Source organism: Botryllus schlosseri, chromosome 14, assembly GCF_051294905.1.
Source record: "Botryllus schlosseri isolate E-star chromosome 14, Bs_hap1, whole genome shotgun sequence".
In the NCBI taxonomy this organism is placed as follows: Eukaryota; Metazoa; Chordata; class Ascidiacea; order Stolidobranchia; family Styelidae; genus Botryllus; species Botryllus schlosseri.
The window spans coordinates 25031977-25059258 of record NC_137249.1 but is presented as its reverse complement, the minus strand read 5'-3'; the positions used below and the strand labels follow the sequence as shown (position 1 = coordinate 25059258).

The window sequence follows — 27282 nt, the reverse complement described above, 5'->3', positions numbered from 1 at the left end:
AGAAAGTTTAATGCCCTTCTCAAAAGGATTGGATATTCCTTTTGACCAACCCAAGGTGTCCTTGGCAAAGTTGATTTGAAAATTTGAATCTTCACATTGTCCAAGAAACTCAATTATAGCTGACGATATTGTTTCATCACTGATTGAGGACTCTTCGATCGTAAATGGTTTACCAATTCACAAGTTGTTATGTGTTCCTACCATTCCAGGAAAGTACTTTTCGGTAGCATAACCGATTGCGTTCAAATGACAAGCAACATTCTAAGTAAAGTTTCATTTCATATTTGGATCAGACTGCAAACGCATTGTCATATTTAAAAACTCGCCTTTTTGTATCATTCCTTCATACAATTGCATCATTGTCTTTAAACGTAATAAGTGTATAAACGTTAATCTGAATTAACCTCCAAATATTGTTAAATTTCTCTTTTGGGGGTAATTACCCCTAGGTTAGGAACCACTGGTTCAAACAATTACAGCAATCATCACACGGATCTCACGGGTGGCGAGATAGCGCAGTGGTATATTCCGCGGCTGCAACACCAATGGGTGCGGGTTCGAGTCCGACCGAGGTCGACTTCCGAATTCCGATACCTAAGTGTTGGAGGTTTACCTAGGCTCCTCCTCGCCACCTCATCCGCGTCAGCGGTGTCTTACAAAAGCCTAGAGGTGGGCCGTGCTGTAAGTCGGCAGTTACGGAAAATAAGAAGAATATCGGCCTGGTGTAAATGACCATAGTAGTCGACAAACACCATGAATACCCCAAAACAAACAAACAAACACGGATCTCACGTGTCACTGCGATTGGGTTACGTCATCCCTTCCATATGACCAAAAAGAAATTACGGCATTATAGAGTGTAACTTGCTGAGCATGAAATTTGATGAAATTGATATCAATCGAAAGCTACTACCGTAGTAATACGAAAATATAAATTTCATTCTGCTCTTGGTCGTGGAAATACCCTAAAATCAGCCTCCAAATTTGCATTGTAACGTGGTTTGGTATTGTAACGCAACTCGTCGGAAATAAGATGCCGCAACTCATGAGCAAGTGCGCTGCTAGAGTGGGAGTGTAAATGTTCAATCGCTTGCGCAATAATGAACAATGCGCTTGCGGTTTGCGCTGCTCCTAACTTGCTGCCGAGCTGTGGCATCTTATTCCAAACAGCTTTGTTGCGTCACAATATAAAATTATGTTACTATGCATGCAAAAGTCGAGGCTCGGTTTTCGAATTCAGCAACAGGATCAAGTGAGAGAAAATTAGTTGCATCCTTGAAAACGGAAATGAAAAGAATGCATGAAATAAATTGGAACCTCTTTAGTTGAAATCTGTTCGCTCAAAAGATTTGTACTCTATGGTTGAGACGATCAGTGATCGCGATTCCTCCGTCTGACAAAAGGCAAACTCCTTCAGGCTCCCTCATCTGTCCCGGCTCAGAACCCTCGCTCCCAAAGCAAGTCACGAAAGCTCCACCTCTCGTGAAAATCTGAACGCGGTGGTTGCCGCTGTCACAGATGATAATGTTGCCGTGATTATCCGTGGCGATTCCTCGCGGATTCTTGAACTGAGACTCCTTCGTTCCTTCCGTTCCAAACTGGAAAAGATGCCGGCCGTACAAATCGAAAACCGCGACTCTGTTGTTGCCGGGGTCACTGACGACGACCTGGGAAAAGGTCCAAGTTCATGAGAGTTTCAATGTAACTGAAGAGTCACTTACTCTGTCGCCCGAAGCCACGGAAAGATATTGATCCGAGCCGAACTTCCGAACGAACTTTCCGTTCTCCGAGAATACTTGAACTCGGTTATTGTCATGATCACAGACGTAAATCAGCCCCTCATCGTCCGTTGCAACTCCCCAAGGAAAGCTCAACTCTCCATCTCCTGAATTTAAATCGACGTCACTTTCACCTACCATTGTTACGTCACGCACACCTCACCTGATCCATTGGTACCAAACTTCCGGACAAACTTCCCATGTTCGTCGAGTATTTGAATTCGGTCATTGCCGAAGTCCGAGGCGATAATACATCCCTGTGCCGTAACACACACGCCAGCCACCTGGTTGAATTGACCTTCTGATCTTCCTTCGCTTCCATAGACTCCCTTCACGTTTCCGTTCACATCGAAGATCTTGAAGTGCGGTCGTTGAAGTGTGGTTAATAAGACAAAACAAAAGCCACTAACCTGAATCCGATGGTTGAAGGTATCTGCGACTGCGATGTCGTCAGAGGCCGTTGAGTGAATGCCACATGGAGCTTTCAACTGCCCTTCGCCATTGCCCTCAGTCCCAAAATATCTGAAAATAGCCTTGAATTCAACGGTTTGATTTCAAGCTGTATCACGAAATTAAAACTCTTCACTTTTTCACTTTTCCTTTGTCTAGATATCGACGTAACGTTTCTGTTGCACGAGTGTCTTCCGCAGACTGTAGTTCTAAACAGAATGATTTTGTGCATGGACCGCCTTCAACAGGGTCGTGATTTTTCATCAGTCCTTTGGCCGATGAAATGACTTCAGCATCTGCAAATCGTAAATATGACACATACATAACATATAACTCAAAATTGACACCAATTACCAAGAATAAGTATGTTTATTTTACGAGTGCGCTAAATCGCAGTAGTTTTAATTTTTACGTTGACTCGAATATGTCGTTTTGGTTCCCATGTAGTTATACCCTTTTTTCACCACACCTCTTATTCGGGCAAAGTGGGTTTTTCGATCCATTTTAAAAATAGTCGAAATCTATATCTTCAATCGCATAAAACAAAATGCTCCTAGATCAGGGGTGTCAAACCCAACCGACATCGTGGGCCGGATTAACACTTTCAGATCCCCGCGGGCCGCACCAGTTAAATCATTCGAAAATATTAACTCAAAATCCATGCCCTAGCATTTCATTTGAATAATACAATATCAAACCTATATTCACAATAGTTACATAATTACATTACGGATCAAATTGGTTCTATTTTAGCTACACCTTTATTCGCAATCAATGGAATTGGGTATAAGATGATTGGCGACCATGAATGCGGTTACAAACCGGTAAAACAGTAGCTCTAGGGATGGATATATGTTGTCATATTTATATGCTCCATTTGTTTTAGCGATATGCTGACGTAACCCTGCGTATACGTTAGGATGAATACAAAAGATTTAACTGCAAATGCGGGTATTAGAATTTCCTTCAATATTATTATTTCGCCATTGGGTTTTTCTCGAGGACGGAGACCTTTTGGGTCAGACGTGATGCCTCAGTGCGACCCCATATGTTTAAATTATTTCTCTATGGAACTATTATATTCTGTGAATAACTGAATGTCTGAACTCAATATGGTATTTTTGCCTTCTCAGAATTGGGTGTTAATTAGGGTTACCATACTTCTTCTTTTAGGAAGAGTTGTCCTCCTTTTCCAAGAAATCGAAAATGTCCGCCGAGGCCTCTCAAATGTCTCCCTGTTTGGCAATCTTTTCTCCTTTATAGCTTTGAGATCCGGGTGATTGTATACGTATCAAAATGTTTATATTAACAGTTATCTGGTCCAGTATCACATATTTTGTGACTTGTAAAAAGTGTCCTCCGTTTAGGATCTCAAAACATGGTAACCCTATAGCAGGGGCGGGCAACTTCTCCAGTCGGCGGGCCGGATATAGGAAAATTAAATACTTGGCGGGCCGGATTGCTGACTCGAAACATTATTCGCCCATTTATCCACATACAAGGGATAAATCGTATTTAATGAATGTATTTTAATAGTGACGAAGACAATGTGGATTTGAGAACAGCATTGTCATACAAGCACCACCATGTTTGCTTCTCTCTGATCGATCAACACGGTACAATCCCTAATTAAGATTTGAAGGCGTTCGATAAGCCCGGTACCACAAATTCACCAAGATATCTCTTCATTAGAGTTTAGTACAGGGGTGGCCAACCTTTTTGCCATTCACGGCCGCATTTCGACTACTCATGTAGGCTACGGCCGCATTCCAGGCATAGTCGTAATGAACTATCTGGACGCCATATACACATGCCAAAGTGTCCATGTCCTTTTCCGCTGAACTCCGGACTTATCTATTTAATCACATAGGCTTACTATACGCACCGACTTCGCGAGTGGTCACTGGTGACTGGTCAATGTGGTCGTGTTATGGGCCGTACATAATCGCGCAAACCGCGAAAATATTTTCTGATTCACCTATGTATTTCGTCATAAATAATAGTATTTTTCCTATTGTTTCTCATCCCATGTCATCAGATTCAACTGTAGATTTGATTTTTCGAAAATTTAGGACAAGATATCAATGATGATGCATCTTCGGGTGGGCCAATTATAATTAATCACTTGGTTGCATCCTGTTATTTCTTGACCTACTATCAAGATTGTCCGTAAAGTGAGGAGTACAAGACTCCGAGTTGGTACTTCGATATGAGGTGCATCATTTTCCTCTGCTGTTCACGTCTGTACAGTGGGGCTATGGTTGCAAAGGGCGCCACTATATTAAAATCGATAAACGAAGTCACATTGAATCGCGCGCAGCGCAAAATTTTTTTCAAGATTAATTAGGATCTCTCAAAAAATCGAGACTCCATTTGTAAATTCAAATTGCATGTCGACGGCCGCCAACACATACGGTACTAATTGAATTACTTGTCCACGGCCGCACAAATTCCCCTTCTACGGCCGCAGGTTGGCCACCCTGGTTTAGTAGGTGATGAGATATAGCGTGGTTGTTCAACTGTGTGGCTTATTTTATCTCGATATTGAATTCATGCGGCCCGCGGCCTCTGCGAAATTTCAAAGTGGCCCGCGACCCGTTTCGAGTTGGCGGCCCCTGGCATAAGTGATGTCTTACAAAAGCCTAGAAGTGTGCCGTTCTACAAGTCGACGGTTACGGAATCAAAAATATGAAATATCGGCCTAGTGTAAATGACCATTGTAGTCGACAAACACCATGATTACCACAAATGACATTCGGGTTGAGTACATCATAAATGCCGATAATGCAAGTCTTCTCGCTTCGACTAACTTACGAGTAAGCACCACCCTCGCTCACTGCGCAGTGCGCATACATGTGTATAATAACATACAGTCACTAAAATTTGACGTTCACGAAAGTAGTAGGGAATCTCTGAATACTAAGGCCGCGGGCCACATTATCATGTAAGACAGAAAACTGTCCGCGGGCCGGACAAAATCCCTTCGCGGGCCGGATCCGGCCCGCGGGCCGTATGTTGCCCACCCCTGCCCTATAGTGTCAACTTCAGTGATTTGCTAGAAACCAGTGGTCGGGTTGGGGGAGGGGGCGGGGGTTATAATGTGGATTTTGAACAATTGAACATTTGCAGGTCTTGACTCTTGCGGGATTATTTCATCGTTCGATTTCTTACTAAAAATCTCAACATTTGTTAGAAATGTGCTTGATAAGAAACATTTTTTTTCAATATGCTCAGAATTGCTTCGCGGGCCGGATGGAATAACCTGGCGGTCTGTATGTTTGGCACCCCTGTCCTAGATCCAATGAAGCACGCAAAAAGTTCGAGAAAACGCTCGCTCTTGACTCAATTCTCTAATGCAGTGGTTCTCAACCTTTTTGGCTTCGCGGACCCCTTTTGACCGTCACGGACCCTCGCGGACCCCCTCAAGTTTTAGTTCAATTTTAGCTCTATCATGGTGCAACCTTCATCCATCGTGTGCAAATATCCACTGTTAGGCTTATGATAAACAGCAAAATAATGATTTTTCTGGAAAATAACATCATACTATTTATGTAGAAGTTGATAGACTTTTATTATTTCGAAGCTAATTTTGCTGCTGTATTTCTTGAAGTACGTGGTCGTGTCTTGAAAATTCACGTCTTCGTTTTGACGTGAACGAGGAGTGCCAAAAATCATTTCCACAAAGATGGATTGAGGCTAATGCAGTATTAACCCACAACGCTTCCGACGATACTTTTGGTGTGATCGCAACATTTATGACACCGAAACATATATTTTATGAACATATCACGTCCAGCATCTAGCGTAGGGATGGGCAACATACGGACCGCGGGCCAGATTCGGCCCGCAGAGAGTATCTACCGTCAAATTGAAATCCTAATCTAAAAGTACAGACAAATTTTATGCGCCAAAGAATGGATCCAAGTTTTGCAACCTGAGAAAGACTGTCATGAAACTGCTTGTTGTGTTCGGTTTACATATATATTTACGAGCAAACATTATCGACCATGAACAATTGAACATTAACCAGACAAGACTACATACCAATATAACTGGTGATATGAATTGACAGCTTTGATAGCAACGAAACACTCCTTGTTCATCAAAAAACCAGCCTTGTCGATAGGGCATCCGCAATAAGAATGCGCCAAATCTGATAGCCGAGCTTCAAGACCAGGTATATCATTGTCCGATTTATGACGAGTGTCAGCCGAAAATATTCGGGTTCATTTGAATATGAATATACTATTCAATTGTATATTGAAGTTCTGTACCTTCAAGAAGCTGTTAAAATAGGGGTTATGTATATCACAGGATAAAATGGATTTCGTGGCGAGGTTTCAATCCCTGCATCGGGACAAATTAGGAAATACTTCGTGAATATATATTGCAAACGACTGTTCACTAATTTGATGAGACTTGCAACTTAAAATTGGGAAGGTTTCGCAGACATTACGAAGTTACTATCTCCACATTTTTTATTTTTTCCACAGACATCAACTGAACGTCTCTAAAAGCAATATGTTTTTATCAGCAGGTTATTGGAAAATTGGCAAGGAAAATGAATTTCCACACTACGATAGTTCATGTCAGACGATTTATATGATGATATGATTCATGAGGTTTTAGCAGTTGTGGTGTGAAGCTGCCCCATGCTTTCTGAATTTAAAAACTAAAATAAAAGTTAGCATGTCAACCATTTTGAAACCCCCTGAAATTGCTTCGCGGACCCCTAGGGGTCCGCGGAACCGCGGTTGAGAACCGCTGCTCTAATGCTTGATTCAGAACAAGCGAAAGCCATGTATCGGACTCCAGATAGTTGCGTTACGTACTTCGCTGCGAATATATTCCTTTCAACGAGCCCTAAATCATTCACATACAGCACTTTGACGTAACACACGGCAGCCAGTCTTGTAGACTTAGGGACAGCGACACGACCAGGTCCTTCGTATCGCTACAGCGGTGTAACTGTCTTTACTTTACTATTCCTCGAAATTTCAATGAAATGTCGGTGTTGGCCATCCGAGTCTCTAGTCATATGACCTGGTCCGATTCATGCGCAATGACTCGAGTCGAAGTTGAGTCAATGCATAGATTGACTCGTGTCGAGTAGAGTCAACAGAAAATTGTGACTCGAATCAATTCATGATTTATGACATTACAACCCTGTTCTTGCTCGCGATTTCTATATGACTCATCATATCTAATAGCGATGTGGGGAACTACTGAAAGGTTTAGGTTCGTGTGAACGCGAACGCTTATGAATGGTTCTGTGTGAACGCGAACCTCATGACGTCACGTAACGTCATCTTGCTAATTCCAACCCTACATTTCAGTGAAGTCATAGCCTATGTACACAATACCTAGCGACGACTCGGGCTAAATAATGCCACAATGCTCAAGTACATATTTAAACGCAGTGTTGGGAACAAGTCACTACCTTCGAGTCACGAGTCATTTCGAGTCATTGCACATTTTGACTCGAGTCAAGTCAAGTCAATCTATTTTTGAAGGTGACTCGAGTCAAGTCAAGTCACTCGTTTTTCGGAGGTGACTCGAGTCAAGTCGAGTCAAGTCAAGTCAAGTCACGAGTCAAGTCACAATTCAAGTCAAATTGGTTTATCGAAGTATGAGTGATGATTCAAAGTCATTACATTTTCTTAGATGTGTGAAAGACAGATGAATTGGTCATATATCTCGCATCAATAACGAGTATAAAGTCTAATTATACATGCCAAAGGGCGTTGTATCGCTCACGCAGACGTAGAGCAGCTAATAAAATACGCGAGGTAAAATAGAGGATCGAATACGAAGCGTCGAAAAGTTGAAACATTATTGATATGGTATAATACACTACCCATCTACACATCCGTGAGAATATAAACGCATAAACTATATTCGTTCCATTCAAATCATACAAGGAGGTCGGCTAAGGTGGGCACTGCGCGATGAAAGCCGTTCAAGAAACAGAGATACGTTTGCTATTAGATTATACTACTGATTGCACATTAACGTAAGCTGTCATCAGTTCGTATTCGGTCAATTTATTTGTGATGTAACAAGGGGCCACTGAAAGGTACAATCAGTGAATGACTGGTTGCTCTTCCAAGTGACACATGCGTATCGCGAATAATCCGAACATAAAAAAGATACAGAGATTTAATCGACACCGTTTACTTGATGACTTGAAATTGACTCGTAAATTTTGCTCCGAGTCACGAGTCAATCCACATTTCTGAAGCGCCGAGTCAAGTCAAGTCAAGTCATTTTTTCAAAGTGACTCGAGTCAAGTCGAGTCATACGAAAAATTTGATTCGAGTCTGACTCGAGTCAAGTCATGACTCGAGTCATCCCAACTCTGTTTAAACGTCGCCAAATGTATCAACTGGGCGAGGACGAGGGCTCGCAATGGAATATAAGCTTACACGATAAGAGTCCAGGGCAGACCGGACAATGTATTCTGCGTCTGAGCATTGCGACGTTGATATTGAGCAGAGTGTAAAACGAGTTTTACTATACTTGCTACCGATGTTACCCCGTTAACAAGTTATGCAGCAGTAGTCAACACCCCAATCGCACGGATTTTGTTTTTATGATAAAATAAATACATGAAATCAAGATTGACCCCGTACGCCTGCTAAATCTTTTACATCAGACAAGGATATCAATTTCGTTGATTGGTTTTAATAAGCATTATTCGCTCGCTGCCTACCAACATTTACTGTATTTCGCTCATGATGTTGTCTGCTTGTGGGTCAAGCTCACGGCAGAGAGCCACCCAATATTCGAGTAAACGTTTATAACAAAGCAGGTAAAGTATTTGAGATTGTGAAGGTGCATGCTTGTTTAGTGCTGATTTTTTTATGCTGGCAGCGCCATGCATACAGCAGCCCGCAGTTGAAATGCGATAAATTTCAATCAAATATGTTATAATGAGGTGGAAATTGTCAAGTATGAAAACGGTTCACAGTGCGGAACCTACCCAGGCTCGTTTGTGAACGTGAACCTCTAAATTTCAGAGGTTCACAAACCGAACGCGAAACGGAACCCTCACGTTCACGCCATCCCTGATATAAATCATCCGTAAAGGATGAACGGGCATTTTAAAAAGACAAAGCCGAAAGCTGATATTCAAAGAAGGTTTAGAGCACTGAATATCTGTATACTGGAGATAACGGTAAACCCCTCCTTTTAGTTTTATCCGAGCGCATATCAGGGCGCATTTCAGAAAAACTGCCCTTCATCATCAAGGCTGTTTGAGCTGCATATTGCTCGGAATGCAGCGACCAAGACAAGCTTTGTACTATCCAGGGCTTCGGAGCAGCCGTAAATTTGCATTGCTCCAGCTCCGGCGCTTTCTTCTATCATACACTAGCTCCGGAGCCGCATTATTACCACTGCTCCGGCTCTGAAAACTATCGAAGGTGCCTGTGTATATCTGGGGTGGGCAACCCGCGGCCTGCGCGCCATATGTGGCCCGCGAGAAGGTTTTGAGTAGCCCGCGAGCTAATTTCTCGTTATATTATCGAAATCCTGTTATATTATCGAAATTGAATTGCTCAGATTGTGAACTTGCAAGGCCAACCAAAAATATGATTAGTCTGGCCGCAACATTTGGGATATTGATGACTAAAATATCAGTTCTGACGCATTGGAAGATCCAGGGTCCAGCCACATTTCAAGTAAATCGTCGTACATTACAATAAACTAGAAGAGTAGTAAAATTTTTCTCCACGCTTCGCCTGTTTAATTGTCACACGATTTCTTGCTTTGTAGCCTACCCCCTCCTGAAAATGAAAAAAACGCCTGATTTAGCCGATTGAGTCTAACTATATTCGTAATTACGAGAGAAAGTCTTTTCGCATTTGCGCTCGCAGAAAGATCGTCGGCGATGAAATTTAGGTACAACATGATTGATTGTCGTATATTAGCGGAAATCGTCGATGTCGATATGTCCAGTTGCCGAATAGTTCTGCCTTGCAAACTGAGCCCAGCGGGCGGTATACAGTCGACCCGCAATATATCCAAGTAATAATAATATCACCTTTGAAAATTTTACGCGCCTGGTGCGCCTATTGGGCAGCGCACTCGTTCGTCAATTTCATGTGGCCTTTAGCCGAAACGGTTGTCCACCCCTGGTCTGTATACATTACTAATTTACCCGTAGGTTGCAGCAACGAAGACAGGTGCCGCCATGTCGGCTTGTGACGTTATTATGAATACTTGTCAATTGTCGATAACATCATAGTTCCACCAGAACGCAGTTTCCTCCATGCGATTGCTGTGTACGGTATGAAAATTCTGATGCGGCTTTTTAACACTGGCACTGTACTCGTTAACATTAAGCCATACAGCTCAATTCTATCTTTAAATAAGCGATTATTATTCAACTGTAACTGTAGTAAGAGCAATATGAGCGGAGATCACGACCTGATCAATAAAAATTCGATTTGTACCAAACGGCTAACAGAGGTGGTCAGTAACGAAGTACTTCTACTTTCTGAAGTACTTGAAGTAGATTTCGCCTACTCACAATACTTTTCAAGTAGTTATGATTTTAGACTACTTCTACTTCTACTTGACGGTTTTCAGTTTTGTAGGCAAAAATAAGCTTAGAATACCTACTTACTTACATGTGAACCACCACTCCTACTTCTACTTGAGTAGAAATTCCGGCGTAACTTCTACTTCTACTTGAGTAGCGACGGTGACTACTTTGACCACCTCTGACGGCTAATGGTTTGACGTTCGATATTGATACACTCGTGAGCAGTCCATCCGGTGTCGATCAAGTTTATCGGAATATAATATTTTCCCATTGAAACGAATCGAATAATCGAATTAAACACTGTGCCATGCACGTTGCGCCATGCCCATAACGAATTAAACTATGCAGTATGCACACTGCACATTTACAAGTCACAGTGCGCGATAATCCGGGAATACCAGAGTATCAAGCCATCATCAAGAAAGAATTTACGAAACAGATGATTACAAATTGGAAATCGCGTATCAAATCGGTAATTTGTCTCCAACATAAATACCCTGCGGTACTGACATCGCATTGAGTCGCTCGCACCGCGACAATTGTTCGCTAAGTGTAACGGCGTTTTAGGTTAGTCTTCTGCCATCCCCTATTTACGCTCGAAAATCCTTACTGGAGTGAATGACGATCATGCGCGGTAAGGAATTCCAATTCGCATGCATGATTGCATACTCAATAACACTGTCCAATTGCGCGGCCCGATTAACGAACTATCACGAAAGAACGAGTATTAGCTCATCCGATTCATAGCGACAATGAGATGGAATTTCTCGGCTCGTGCTCCTCATATCGGTATGTGCGACGAAATTACGTTTTTATTCTCTCTTTCATTTCGCGTAATGCATAGTGATCATTATTTTCGAACAGTACACTTGGCCAACAAGGTTGTGCTGATGATGAAATTGCGGGTATGCCGAATACCCATAATATTCACAGGCATATCTAGCATACCGAGGCTCGGCATTCATGTATGAAAATTGAACATTTAACATTTGAGTGCTCTGCTGTTAAATCCCCAGAAACATGGCCAGTAGGAAAAGATTGCGTCAAAGAGGAAAAGATACTTAATTTCGCGAAGGATATCTGTTGAATCATGTGAACTCGGAAGATATGGTTACCCAGGTAGCACGCCTACTTGGGTACAACTAGGTATCAAAGGTGAGATGAATTGTGGTAATCAGCTGGGGAAACCAATCGGGAACCGTACATTTTTGGCCACATGTTACAGAGGTATTTTATAGGGGACCATGTGGGTAACCCACTAAGCTGGTAGCGAGGAGAATATGACGGCCCCGGTCTATGAAGCAGTGGCTGTAGCAGCGACAGTGTAAGTGGGCCGAGAAGTCGACGTAGACATGTGCTAAGGCGATGTTAGGTAAACCCTGCACGTTAGTTAACTTTAACATTGTATAATGTACTGTACATACCTGCTACCACCTCTCACTCAAACCAATATATACGGTAATCTGAGTATATAATAACCTTTACGGTGGGTGAGTGAAGCCGTCATCACTGTTTAAGTGTATTCGTTGAATTATATTTTCAACTTAACACGACACACACAATGTACAATACGATAAGACACAAAGCGACGTAATGAACAGATAGGAGGATGCCGACCGACGCGCAGTTGCCGTCTTTTAGACTTACATCTACCTCGGCTTAGAGTGCCCGCCGTCACAATTACTCTCGATGTTGATCATTTTCGAGGCCATGGCCCTTGCTAGCGATTTCCATAACTTGTGAGTGCATTCTTTCGTCGAGTCATTCTCGGGTCTCATGTCGCATGAAGAGGATCCCGGACAAACCTCCGACGGGAGTCGAACCGAGGCCGCCCAATTCTTAGGCGCTTATCGTCACCAGAACCCGAATTCAATTCATATGGAGGTGGAATTCAATTTGGAATTGTCCCAGCGACCAGCATCGCAAATGAATAAATTGGAAACCGATTATAATATGACTTTACTATATAGATGAACAAACCTTGCTGTAGGAAAATATAAAAGAAGCATCTATATTTCGGAAAACTACTCGGTCACATGTGGGAGCCGTATGAAAAATCGACCCGTCTTTATTGACGAAAATAACAAGTTCAAATTATTTGATCACAGAAATTTTACGAGTAAATTAATCCTGAGTTAAAAATAATAGATACAGATAAGGGATCAAGGTGATGGGATCCACGCAAGAAAATTATAACGCACGCTGTGAGGAATTGAGTACTCTAGCAACGGAGATTTAAGTTCACTTCAGTGTGACAAACGTTCAATTTTAAATAGTTCAAATCACATTGACGAAGTAAAGCATGATAGGGGTTTTAATCTTCGATGTTCGAGCAACCAACAGGGATAGCATAATAGCTAGAAAACTTTACTACATACGGAACCACCTTTAATATTCGATGAAATAAACCAAATAACATTAAGGGAAAATAAGGTTGGTTCATGTGTGGGTGATATATGGGAAATCTGAGCTCATCTATAAGTGGATTTCTCATGTTTCAAGATGATTTGATATCAAAAACTCAACAAGTAAAACTCCCCCGAGTTCAAATTGATAAGTACAATTAGAAGAGACTTATTGCAATCTACCTGGGATTGGTATGGTATAACCACGCATCTTTATGGATGGAAATCCCGCTTGGTTTCGATGTGGGTAACATATTACTAACCCATTCCGATTATCCATCCCACCTAACCACTTAAATTCCACCTGGATACCAAGTGGGCGTGCTAGCTTGGTTGTTGCATATTTATTAGTACGTCGGAGCCGGAGCTACCCCTCAAATAACTAGCTCCAGCTCCGGCTGAATTTTATCAGAGCTCCGGCTCCGGCAAAAATGCATGGCTCCGGGGCTCCGGCCCCGGCTCCAAAGCCCTGTTACTATCCCATAAATATTTCAGTGCAGTGGTTCTCGGGACTGGGGGGAAGCATCTGAGGGGAGGCGCGAAACTGAAATTGAGTGAGAAATTTTTACGCGCTTGGCGCGATTTACCTCCCCGCTTATCATTATATCTCCCATTCAAAACCATAACCTTCCATGCCATCAAACTATCCGTTGGGTTTGCTAGCATTCTGGTTGCTCTTTTTAATATTTTGTGATATCGTAGCGGGGCCTACATAAAAAAAAAGTTCGAGGACCACTGTTTTAGTGTTTTAATAGAACAACGTAGATAGTGATCTAAAGAGAGTTAAATGTATCATGTTTAACATGACGGCAATTAAATATTTTTTAATCAACCGCCACTTTCTCAATACATAACATCAACACATTCACTCAGCAGCATGTATTACCAATGGTATTTAGAAATATCTTCAAAATACGATTGAGAATATAGCTAAAATTTTCACTCGGCCCGCCAACGCATTCCCACTTTTCATTTTACCCCGGAGGAAAATAATTGCCCACACCTGCCGTAGTCATTAGTCGTCAGGTTACAGTATGGCGAATGGTGACAATTTCTTTTTCTGATCAAGGTGATTGTGACTGTAACTGTAACATGGATTAGTAATATTTGGAATTCAAAGCTGAAATCGGCCATGGATTGGCCATGGAGTTGAATATACAAAAAGTTCTGGATTTTGATTGGATTAAGACATAGAACTTTCAAATCCGCTTATCTCTGGTTCCCACTATCCGTACTTGTGATTTTTTTAATCAACTCAGAACTGATGTGCGATCCAGATACGAGCCGTATGCTTGACTCCATGCCCATAGCACACGCATATCCTCAATATTGAATATACGAGTTGTAAGTAAATAATGTACAATTAAATAGTATATTCATATTGAAATGAACCCGAATATTTTCGGCTGACACTCGTCAGGGGTAATCGTCAGCAACTAGTAGAGAATTGGAAAGAACATTGTAATGTTCTTTCCAATTCTCTACTAGTTGCTGACGATTACCCCTGACGAGTGTCAGCCGAAAATATTCGGGTTCATTTCAATATGAATATACTATTTAATTGTATATTGAAGTTCTGTACCTCCAAGAAGCTCTTCAAGTAAATAATGAAACACGTTCGCATATTTTTGCAGTGCTGACCAGGGACGGTGTGAACCTCTGAAAGGTTCGGGTTCGTGTGAACGCGAACGTTTTTGAAAGGTTCTGTGTGAACGCAAACGTCAACCTCGTGACGTCATGTGACGTCATATTTCTAATTCCAACCCTACATTTCAGTGAAGTGATATATATTAATGTACAGTTTGTACACGATAGGCTACCTAGCGACAACTCGGGCCACGTAATGCCATAATGCTGAAGTACATAGTGACTTTTTAAACGTCCCCAAATGTATCAACTGGAACAATCAAATGATAGAATAATCCCGTAAAATCAATATCCTTCGTCGCTTTGCCGGCAATTTCGACGACGACTTGCATGGGAATATGAGCTTATGCCTTAACCGTCTAGGCCAGACCGGACGATGTATTCGGCGTCTGAGTATTGCTACGTTGATATTGATCAGAGTATAAAACGGGTTTCATCCCATTAACCAGCAGAGGTGGTCAAAGTAGTCATCGTCGCTACTCAAGTAGAAGTAGAAGTAACTCTGAAATTTCTACTCAAGTAGAAGTAGGAGTGGTGGTTCATAAGTAAGTAAGTAAGTAGCCATTCTACGCCTATTTTTGCCTACAAAACTGAAAACTGTCAAGTAGAAGTAGAAGTAGTCTAAAATCATAACTACTTAAAAAGTAGTCTGAGTAGGCAAAATCTACTTCAAGTACTTCAAAAAGTAGAAGTACTTCGTTACTGACCACCTCTGTTAACCAGTTATACAGCAGTAACCAACACCCCAATCGTACTGGTTGGTTTTTATGATACAATAAACATATGAAATCGAGATGGACGCCTTACGCTTGCAAGATTTTTTACACCAGACAACGATATCAATTTCATTAATTGGTTGAATAATCGTGATTCGCTGACTACCTATAGCAGCCTACCTACCTGTAGCCTAGGCTATTTCGCTTTTGATGTTGTGTGTTTGCGGGTCAAGCTCACAGCAGAGAGTCACAAACTGAAAGCTGAATATTTCGAGCAAACATTTGTAGCAAAGCAGGTAACATTTTTGAGATTGTCAAGGTGCATGCTCGTTTAGTGTTAATGTTTTATGCTGCCAGCGCCATGCATGGAGTGGCACCCAGTCGAAATGTAGCCTACTAAATAAATTTCAACCAAAGATGTTATATTAACGTTAAATTGTAATATATGAAAAAGGTTCATAGTGCAAAACCTATCAAGGTTCGTTTGTGAACGTGAACCTCTAAAATTCCAAGGTTCACACACAGAACGCAAACGTAAACCTCACGTTCACACCATCACTAGAGCAGACCCAGACTTCGATTGCTACATTACCTTTATTTTTAACGGAAACTCTTCGAAAACTTTTATCCTTTTTCTCCAGCCTCTCTTTCAGCAGTTCTTGACTTTCTATAAAAATCATTATAAAATAAATATCCGGTATACCAGTGATTCCCAGACTGTGTACCGCGGCACTCTAGCTTGCCGCCACAGATTCTCTCAGGTGTGTCGCGAATTCTTTGGAATGTTGGAGGAAAGTTGTTACATATTTCTATGAATCAACTCATAAACAAGAATCCTTTCGCAAGTCATGAGCACATTGTCTGAACTGCCACTCAAACTGCAACAATGTGCTCCAGAATTAGCTGTTGAAGCGTTCCGTATAGATAGAGAGAGGGTATATTCTTTTTCGCCTGCACCGTCGCGATGCTTTGAAGACGGAGATGCGACACGGCCTTTATAGTAAGGTCATATAGTCCAATGCTTTTCAACCTTTTCAGTTCACGTCCCACTTTTCATCCAAATTTCATTACCCGGTCCACCAGAACCCTTTCATGACAGACGTTCAAACCACTGCACCTGGGCGCCAGTTTTCATGTTTTCAATGCGGTACAGTTATCTCGTCGCGCCTAGTAGTACCGAAACACCGTGGATACCACAGACAAAGACAGACAATAAAGCGAATATCCAATAAGCAATTCGTATATTATATGGAATTAACGGGTTACGAGAAGCTTGATTTGCGGTAATCGGGCTGGATTTCTGCATTTCCCATTCAGCGTTCGCAGAGACTTTAAAGAAAGAATGAATTTCAATCTCACGCATAAACAGTAACGCACTGTCGGATTTCACGCTCCAATCAATATGATTGTGACGAAAATCTGACTCCCGAATTGTGTGCACGGCGACGCAGTTTGTGGCGCAAAACAATTTGATTCGGAGCAGGAGAATGTGAAATTAGTTTTCTAATCTTGAGAATATAAAGTGTTTGGAATATTTGGAAATTTGATAGGGGGCCCACGAAAATTATTTGAGGTAACAAATCCAACTGCAATTAATGTAGTTCTGAAAGCACTATTCAAGTTCAGTACCGCCAGTCACATATTTGAGGGATCTCTGCATTTCTCTGAGAGCTATAAAGGTGACTAACATTTCAAAACTGGTATTTTGCGAATCACGCAGCCTAATTCCCAAATCTGAATTTGACGAAACCGGACTAGTACGGGGCTCATGCACTTTCGGACCAAAACACATTTTCTCCGTAAGGCTGTAGTGAGTTTGGTCCGAAAGTGCACAAGCCCCGCAGGTCCGTCAATTACATGTTCCGGAATCATCATCTGAAAATGGAAGAAAACGTTGAAAAATTTGACATTTTTCGTTAATTTTCGACTTACGTGGCAGAGAACAGACCTATCCACATTGGGATCAATGATCGTTTCTTAAAATGTCTTCGCGACCAAGCTGAAATAGCTTCGCGGCCCACCGGTTGAGAAGCACTGATCTAGTCTATGCTATCCGTGATTTCTGATCGCCTAGCAGGATAGCCGCGGATACCAATTTTCTAGTCTTTGGTACTTTGGTCCCACCAAGCCGTGAATCGCACCCACGACCTACCGATCAAGAAGCCGAACTCATCACCATCACATTACCTCGCCCTGTAAAAAATCCATTTGAAAGCAATGAATCATGCAATCTTTTCGTAGAAAAAAACAACTCATTGATTTACGACGGTAACTGTTTTTTAAATAGTTGAGTTTTGACTGACTGTTAAGTGTTAACAAATCATATTCCATGATCGGTGCACAAGCGAGCATATTTATATTGGCGCAGGATCCTCACAGCGGCAAGCTAGTGGCGAAGTGGGCTAATACGCGACACCGCCACGACACCGATGGGTGTTGTTTCGAGTGTCTACCGAGTTGCTATGTTTCGAAGGTTTATCTTGGTGTATCGTTAAACTCACTACCGTAGCAGTGTTTCCAACGTCAGAGTTAGGGTGAGCCGAGCCAAAAGTCGACAGTGAAATTTAAGCTGCGGGCGCGGCAGCATCAGGATTGACCGATGATTAGTCCGTGTTATTTTTTGCGTTTCGGGAATCAAATCTCAAAACTCCCAGAAGTCAAAATTTTATAATGCTTAAAATGAGACCTTTTAAAAATAGAGATAGCAATGTCAATAGGTATTGAAAAGTATCTGAATAAAGCGACAAAACAATTGTTTAACGGTAAATTGAGGTCCGTGAACTAGTCGGAATGCTGTGAACTACCGTCCTATGGATCTATGTAATGCGAATGAAAATCTTAGGGTTGAGAACTGAAATTTGGATTTACGATTTACTGTGGATTGATCAACCCAGGTATGGTGCTTCTCAAAAGGTGGGCCGCGACTCACCAGTGGGTCGCGATGACGTTTTAAATGTTACACTTTCGTATTCAATTTCCCGAATATTGCAAACACTTTATATTATCAAGATTAGAAGAGTAAATGCACATTCTCATCCTCCAAATTTATTGTGTTGCGCACATGGGCGCCACAAGCCACGTTGCCGCCATGCTCCGAATAATTCGTCGGTCATATTGATTGGAGCGTGGAATCCGACAGTGCGTCATTGTGTATGCGTGAGATTGTAATTCATTCTTTCCTCCAAAGTCTTTCTAAACCTTGATCGGGAAATGAAGCAATCCAGCCCGAGTTGCCGTTATAATAAGCTAACAATTACCGCAACGCAAGCTCCTCATAACCCCTTTGTATTCGACGTAATAGACGAATTGCTGAATTGCGGATACGCGCTTTCTCGTCTGTTCTTGTTTGTGGTGTTCATGGTGTTTCTACTACAATGGTCATTTACACCAGACCGATATTCTTTGTTATGATTGCGCATCTGAAGCACGGTTCACTGTCAAACGTTTTAAAACACCGCTTACGCAAATCGGATGGCGAGGAGCCTAGATAAGCATTTCACGTCTGTAATCATCTCCTACACGCAGGACCTCAACTGCCGCACCTAAACCCCCTGATTGGTGCATCGATCTCGAAGAGGGACAAAAATCATCTCATGAACCAATATAAAATATTGAGAATTTGTCGGCAGAATTATTATTGAACTTCTTTCAAATTTTCGTCGCCCCGCGTGCGATTTGATATCGTATGATGTCTTGCTTTTAATAGGGCTACCCACCGCCCTAATAAAGCACGCATAATTTATAGAAATAGGCCTTTCGGTATCGTCCAATGTTGACAGTGAGAAGACCTGTGCCGAAAAGGATCGGAACCTTCGGTATATATATGCCGAATTTTTCATTAACTATATAGGCACATAAATGGGTGTCTCAAAATATTGCTGTCGACAAAAATTCATAGTATAGTATATGCAATTGCCAATATCATTGACCGAGTGCCATCATGAATTCGAGAAAATGTTCACGCTAGGCGCGACCAGATGACTGGTGCAAACACGCAGCGGTTTGAACGTTAGTCACGAACGGGCGTCTGGTGGGTCACGCATTGAAATTTGGATGAAAAGTGGGTCGCGAACTGAAAAAGGTTGAGAAGCACTGTAATAGATGATATCCTGTGACCATGAAGAAGATGATCATTGCGCAAAACAACAGGGTTTTTGTTGGTAATCAGCATATCTTCGAATCCTTGTACGACAACCGTAATTTTTAGATCTAACCCAATGACTAGGCATTTTCGTGTTGTCACCGTCAAATCTCGTGCTGTCAAATCTTGAAATTTTTCGTCGCACCGGGCGCGAATTATATCATGACATATTTATATACTAGCTCGGGCTATTTTCCTCAAAGTGTTTCCAACTAGGTATTGTATTTCTCAGCGCACATCGTGTCGGATTCGCAGAGGCAGCCTACTGTACCACTTTTGAGAGTAGGAGCCGTTTGTACAATAAAGATGATTTGAATGTTTTCGGTAAAATGATTACTTGTATGAGAGCTACAATATTATATCTTCAGAATATATTTCCTCGTCGTGTTAGTAAGGATGACACTGTTTATTGTTGTGGGTTGTTCTGTATTGACTACATTCATGCTAATGTTAATAACAGGGTGCGGTACTAAATACAATGTGACCAAAATCTCTACTACATTCTACGTTTAATTACTCGTCCCACAAAGTAATAAAAATAAAACCTAATACTGTAACGGGGCGTTATCTATGGCTAGTGATGACGTCATGCATGTAGACGAAGCGTGTTGTTATTGATGCTTTCATAGGCTTACCATACGTCCTCTTTTAAGAGGATTTGTCCTCTTTTTTGACTTTTTTGAAAGTGTCCTCAGAGGACGCCCTTTTGTTCTCTTTTTTGAGATTTTGTCCTCTTTTTTGAAAATTTAGGTCAGATTTAGAGGAAATTGCGAGTGAAATGCCGCAAATTAGCGCAGAAGTGAAGCTCCGGCGGGTATTTCGGACGGAAAAGCGGTCAATTTAGCTCTGAACGAAAAGAAGACCTTTTTTTTTTTTTTTTTTTAGTCATCCACCTGGCAATGCGGAGAGAAAAACGTTATTTTGAGCTCTGAGCGGAAGTGACGACCTTTTTTATTCTGCTCCAGTTTTGCATGTCTGAAATTTCTGAAAAAGTGTCCTCTTTTTACATTTCCAAAATTTGGTAAGCCTAGCTTTCACCCTCTTGGATGTACGCTCACGCTGTGCGAGGTGCACGTGCTGTGTTTACTGGTCATGTTTCCTTGCGTCTGTGCTGCGAACTGATAGCTTGAAGAATAAAGAACTTACAGCAACACTGTTACAATACCATCAACTTTTTCCGCGTTGCCAATCGCAGAGATATATCCTTGATGAGTACATCTAAATCGAACCAGATGGTACAAGCCCGTACCCGATTGTTATTATAACAAATTTCAGTTGATTCCGAATATAGCACATGCAAATATTATATCCTTATTTGGCGTGATTCAAGGGAGAAGTATTTCCAACGGTAATGTCCCAACCCATAAAGACCGACCATACTCTTACCCAATGTTTTTTTTGCTACAATACTCAATACTCATATTTTTCAAGTTGATTTATTTCTTTGCCTTATTGTTTCATTTCCTTAGCACAATGTGATGTGTATATTGTAATCATTGTTTCATTTCCTTTGAATAATGTGATGTTTATAATGTAACCATTGTTTCATTTCCTTTGAATAAGGTGATGTTTATAATGTAATTGTGAGTGGAAGATACATTACAGTTCTATTTTTTCACATGGTGAGCCAAGAAATTGATGAACAGTCCCAGATAGGTTTGAGGCATGTAGGATATGCGATCCAACTAAATGACTATCAGTCTTAGGCAGTCTTGTGGAGTTCTGAGGGAGTGTGGGACATGGAAATGGTGTCCTCAACTGACAATACTTTCTATAGTGAGGTTTTGTAACACCCCAAACCGCAGCAGCTGCATAACAACAGCTTATATATAACATTTACTAGTCTACGTTGAATCGCAGTACTCAGAATTTTTTCAAGAATCCCCTATGTTCCATTAGATCATTAATTCGTATACATGTGGTAAAGCCATATTTTGAAATCCAAGATATTTGCATTTTGCAATGTGCCAAACAGTAAAGTAAGCCAATCCAGGAAATCAATCAAGTAATCCAGTCCTCAGCCAGTTTGTTGCACCATCGGATCTGATGATTATTTTTCTTCGGGTAGAGGCAGTTGGCAGCATGACAGAATGATCAATAAGTTGTAATATAGGTATAGAGGTCAAAATAGTTTTAATTGTTCAATTAAGAAGCCATACAATAACATAGGATGTTCAATATATATTCTATGTAGCACATTGCATGAATTCCTAACATGTCAACGTACTGGCAGTCATTGTCTCTTCAGGCTTAAAAATAGCGGTATCCTCTATATCAGTGGTTCTTAACCTTTTTGTCTTCGCGGAACCCCTCTCGGACCGTCACGGACCCCCACGAAGTTTCAGTTCAAATTTAGCTCAGTTATCGTGTAATCGTCATCTGTCTTCTCGTGCAAATGATAAACGTTGGCTTAGTGATAAATAGCAACGAAATAACTTTTCTTGAAAATAAGATCATACTATTCATGTAGAAATGGGGTTGGCTTCTATTAATTCAAAGCGAATTTTGCAACTACATTCCTTGAAATACGTGGTCGTGTCTTGCAAATCGGCTCCTTCAATTTGATATGAACGAGTGCCGAAAATCAATTTCCACAAATATGGGTGGTGACGAATGTAATAATAGTGCGTAACGTTTCCGACGAAACATTTGGGTATGAAAGCAACAAATATGCCACCAAAATTGAAACAATTTTCTAATGAACGTATAACGTCAAGCCTGGTCATTTTTATCTAGCAGCTCATCTTGCAGCTCATCCTGTAGTTATTATGGAAAATGGTTATGTCCATCACACGGGAAAATCGAATTTCGTAAACATTTCGCAGTCACCGTGATTGATTGCTGCCGTGATGATGGTATTAGTAGGCTATTGACAATTTAGCAATAAAAATGAGGTTGCATACTACACTGTAAATAAAATAGGTGTACCTCCACACCTCCAGAGGTGGTACAAGCAAAAACACCCCATACACCCCCGGGGTGATTTTCAACATAAATCACCCACATCCTAAGGTGACCAAGACGCCTTTACATCCCTTAGCATCGCCGCCTATATGGGTGTATTTTTAGCTATCTCACCTTTGCTGGACCCTACATATTCCACAAAATTGGCTCAGTTTTCAATCATATATTATTACAGCAACAATTGAATTTTGGCAATAAATAAATAAACGGAAATAACTCGATATAGCTTAACAAAAGTGGCAGGAATGAAGGTCTCCAATCAGATTATGCCTGCTACATCAATTGTTTTGAATTTAGACTGCTTCTACTTCTTGGATTGTTAAGCACCGCTAGGTTGATACTTTTCACTTACTTGAAAAACTACTGCTATCTGTTAGTTAAGGTTGGTTAAGCTAAACTAGGCCTATATTTTTTTCACTTATTTGAAAATGCAACTTATACTACTATACTGGTGAATAGAGATCAAACTCTACTTCTACTTGATAGTTTTCAGTTTGTCAGGCAAAACTAGGGCTAAAATACCAACTTTGGAATCGCTACTTCTACTTCACTTCACTACTAATCGAGACTAGTTTGATCACCTCAAATCAAGCGACATTAAGAAGCTTTATCGCTCTCAAGGGTACCTTTATGGTCGATACTTTTCACTTACTTGAAAAACCACTGCTACTTGTTAGTTTACGGTTTGTTACGCTAAACTAGGCCTAAATTTTTTTCACTTATTTGAAAATGCGACTTATACTACTATACTGGTGAATAGAGATCAAACTCTACTTCTACTTGATACTTTTCAGTTTGTCAGGCAAAACTAGGCCTAAAATACTAAGTTTGGAATCGCTACTTCTACTTCAGTGAAACTCTACGTCGCTGCTTCTACTTTAGTACTAATCGAGACTAGTTTGATCACCTCAAATCAAGCGACATCAAGAAGCTTAATCGCGCTCAATGGTACCTTTATGGTGGGAAATTCAAGCACATGCCCGCACAAAAATTGCATGAAGCAATTGTTGAGCGGGGAAAATGAAATATTGAAAACCCAATAAATGGCCACCAATACAGCAACAGCCCGCAGCAAGTCACTGCAGGCGATGACAATTCCATCAAACGACACCTTCACTCCACTGTAGCAGAGTAACGTCGGGTATGGCGTAGTTGCCTTTTCCTGTAAAGTAATGTATATTAGCATCAATTCCAACCAAAGGCAATAATCTCTGCATTATATGATACATTAGGGGCGGGCAACTTCTCCCATCGACGGGCCGGATATAGGAAAATTAAGTACTTGGCGGGCCGGATTGCTGAATCGATACAATATTCGCCCATTTATCCACATATACAAGGAATAAATCGTATTTAATGAATGTATTTTAACGACAGCAATGTCACTTCAAAGCCATTTCTCGCCGATAATGGCGAAGACAATGTGGATTTGAGAATAACATTGTCATACAGGCGCCGCCATGTCTGCTTCTCTCTGATCAATCAACACAAGTGCATTCCACAATTAAGATTTCAAGGCGTTCGATAAGCCCGGTAGCGGTAACCCTTATTTGCCAAGATCTCACTTCATTAGGGTTGAGTAGGTGACGAGATAGCGTCGTTGCTCAACTGTGTGGCCTAATTAATTTCGATATTGAATTCATGTGGGCTGTGTGCTCTACGAAATTTAAAAAACGGCCTGCTACCCGTTTTGAGTTGGCGACCCCTGGCATAAGCGGTGCCTTACAAAAGCCTAGAAGTGTGCCGTGCTACATGTCAGCGGTTACGGAATCAAACATAAGAAATATCAGCCTGGTGTAAATGACGATTGTAGTCGAAAAAAATCACGATTACCACAGACGACATTAGGGTTGAGTGCATCGCAAATGCCGATAATGCAAGTCTTCTCGCTTCGACGAACTTACGCGTCAGCTCCACTCTCGCAACGCTGCGCATACACGGTATAATAACATACAGTCACTAAAATTTGACGTAGTAAGCAAGTAGTGGGGATTCCCGACAGACTGGGGCGGCGGGCCACATTATCATGTAAGACGGAAATCTGTCCGCGAGCCGGACAAAATCCCTTCGCGGGCCGCATACGGCCCGCGGGTCGTATGTTGCCCGCCCCTGTGATACATCATGCTATAAACTAGAAACCAATGTAATTTGGTACTACTGTCTGTGACCCATACATCGCAATCCCTAATTTCGAAAAGTGGTTGCAAATGTCATTTTGCAGTGGGCTAATAACGTATGAACTATAGCCTACTAGTAGTTACATTGGACTTTTCATTAAATAGACAATTTAGGAGACAGGCTAACTTCTTTTGTTACCTGAAGTACAACTAGATCAGTGCCTTTGAGCAACGGTACCATCCCGATTAGCCACGAAACATCATCTTTGCCTGCAAACCAACGAATTCTACATTTAGTCTAGAGTCAAACGAAAGGAGGATAATTCTCACTCACCAAGCAACAATTTTATGTCATCGGGTAACTTTGTCCATTTCGATATTACAAGGCGTTTAAATTTTTCAAGTTTGCCGCTTTCCTTGTATACTTGAAGCGTTTGTGTGATGTCACACCCAACAAGATGCTTCATATCTTCAAGGATCTAGAAATTAAAGTAAATTCAATAATCATATAAATATCAGATACATACTGCTGAGAGAGATCAGTATTATGAGGTGCAATTTGTAATCGTATGTAGTGATCATGCAGGCAATATTTTGAAATTACGATTGTGGGAGTTTTGCAAGCAGCTCTCAAAAACCGCATCAACATGGGAGAATGGGCAATTGTTCGTATGTGTTAATGGTAAAGACGCATCCCTCAGTTTTCAGAAGCGGATACAATCATTAAAGAGCCACCAAATGAGGTTTCAAATTCAAGGTGAACGTGCGTAAGATATCTTGCTAGATTTAGCATGCTTTGAAATTCACTGGAACTACTTTGCCCAACTCTTATTTTCACTCTCTATTTGGAAAACAAGTTTTCACCAAACATCTCCTACCCAGCAGGCCTCACATAGAACCGGACATTCTGCCAAGATGCTTCCGGTGTTGGTGCCGCGCAAAATATTTTTTCTTCGGTGCCGAAACGTCCTCGCCAGTCTGTCGCCTATAATTTGTGCAGACGGTTTGTTCTTTTTCGCTTCGATGTTTAACAGCTTCAGATGAGAATTGATGCTGAATTCATATTCTCCGTCCTCCTTCAAAATCGTACTATCCTGAAGAATTGCATTTCTAGTCACCTAGGCAGAATGAGAATGTGCTTCATCATCTTACTTCGGATACGCGTGGCTGCTTACAGGGCTCTAAATGTTCTGCAGTTGACTTCCTTTTAGAGTTATTCGGATGGCCATACTTCTCGCGCATTGCATGCTGCTGTCCACGAGAATCCGTACGCCTACGCAGCTCTTTAAAGCGGTCCCTCAAGAAGGACTTCCATGATTGCTGTATAATGGAAAATGATGTAAATGGAAGCATGGAAATCGGCATTCTGAGCGAAGCAGCATTATTTAGTGAAGAACACTTACATATCCAGAATGAGCAGCGGCACTATGACCCTTGTCCATTAAGACTGGATATTTCTGCACCAGTTTCTTGCATAAATTATCGTAGCCGGACGATCCTGGGTATCTACAAAAATAGAATGTTTAGTGTATGTAGATAATCTTTCTTTGAATATATTTGCAGAACCTACAATATGACTTGCTTCAGTTGATTAAATAAGATACTAATGATCTCTCTGCGGAATTGCAGGTTGAGTGGCAAAACTCTATTTTTGGCTATATCCGTCAGATGATGCTCTAGGTGACGGGGAAATTCAGGCAACACGCATTCCGAAAATATTGGATTATTGTAGTATTGGATTATCAATAAACCAGCTCCAATTCTATGTTAATGTTCAAAATGCAAATTAGATTAAAATTAGATTACTGGCATTTCACTCTAATTTAGTGAAATTCGACTACTAGAATTATCTAGTTGTCCAAGTCTGCAACTGACAGCCAATAACGCGTTTTCGCGGATAACGCCACCTGATTGATAACTCGGGACATCTTGACTAATCATCGCGCATACCGTTTTCCCACAATATGCGTCGCGTTTGGCAGTATTTAATCACACGATTAGCATTCTTCCGGATCAGCTAACTTCATTATCACCGCCCTAAGAACTGCACCATGATCATTGAACTGACATAATCTTCAGGTTACAACTTACATTCAACATGGCCACCTTACTCCGTGGCTTCCAGTAGCACTCGTACCGGTACTTTCGTTGAATAGAATATGAATCGAGAATAAAAAACTAATCGAGCCACTTACCAATACTAGCCCATCAGAAAAGCTCGAGAATATCTTCGCATCTATTCGTTCAGCAATGGCGACGGCGAAGTTTCCAAACAGAGAGAACGCAACAACCTACGCGATAGCTATTCGCTCATAGCTTGGATAGTGCGCATGCGCGCACGGGTTAGCATTGTGACGTAACATCGGTGTCAGACAGCCTTTTTCAAATGCGTGCGCAAGTTCGTTTAACTGGTAATGGAGCCATATGCCCACAGCCACACGAACGGTATTTGAATAAAATGGGATGTCCGACACGATCGACCTGAACCAATGATATATATACAATGATTGGAAACT

At 41.3% G+C, this 27282-nt stretch overlaps 2 protein-coding genes across 2 annotated transcripts in view; both read right to left on the bottom strand.

Annotated features, from left to right (window-relative positions):
- Positions 1–1193: 1193 nt before the first annotated feature.
- LOC145455585 (uncharacterized) overlaps positions 1194–27282 on the bottom strand; it is a 45202-nt gene continuing 19113 nt past the window's right edge. Inside the window, exons 4-9 of the mRNA XM_080333567.1 lie at positions 16137–16211; positions 2365–2524; positions 2189–2300; positions 1942–2134; positions 1722–1885; positions 1194–1667 (exon numbers count right to left, since the gene is read on the bottom strand). Of these exons, the coding sequence (XP_080189693.1) occupies positions 1341–1667; positions 1722–1885; positions 1942–2134; positions 2189–2300; positions 2365–2524; positions 16137–16211 (1031 nt within the window). The 3' untranslated portion in view covers positions 1194–1340. The remainder of the gene's footprint in view (positions 1668–1721; positions 1886–1941; positions 2135–2188; positions 2301–2364; positions 2525–16136; positions 16212–27282) is intronic.
- On the bottom strand, positions 22798–26470 carry LOC145455586 (uncharacterized). Its single transcript, XM_080333568.1, has 7 exons — positions 26337–26470; positions 26170–26272; positions 25919–26086; positions 25645–25860; positions 25101–25245; positions 24966–25036; positions 22798–23811 (listed from the first exon to the last, which is right to left on the bottom strand). The coding sequence occupies exons 2-7, from the start codon at positions 26206–26208 to the stop codon at positions 23563–23565; spliced, it is 888 nt and encodes a 295-aa protein (XP_080189694.1). The 5' UTR covers positions 26209–26272; positions 26337–26470; the 3' UTR covers positions 22798–23562.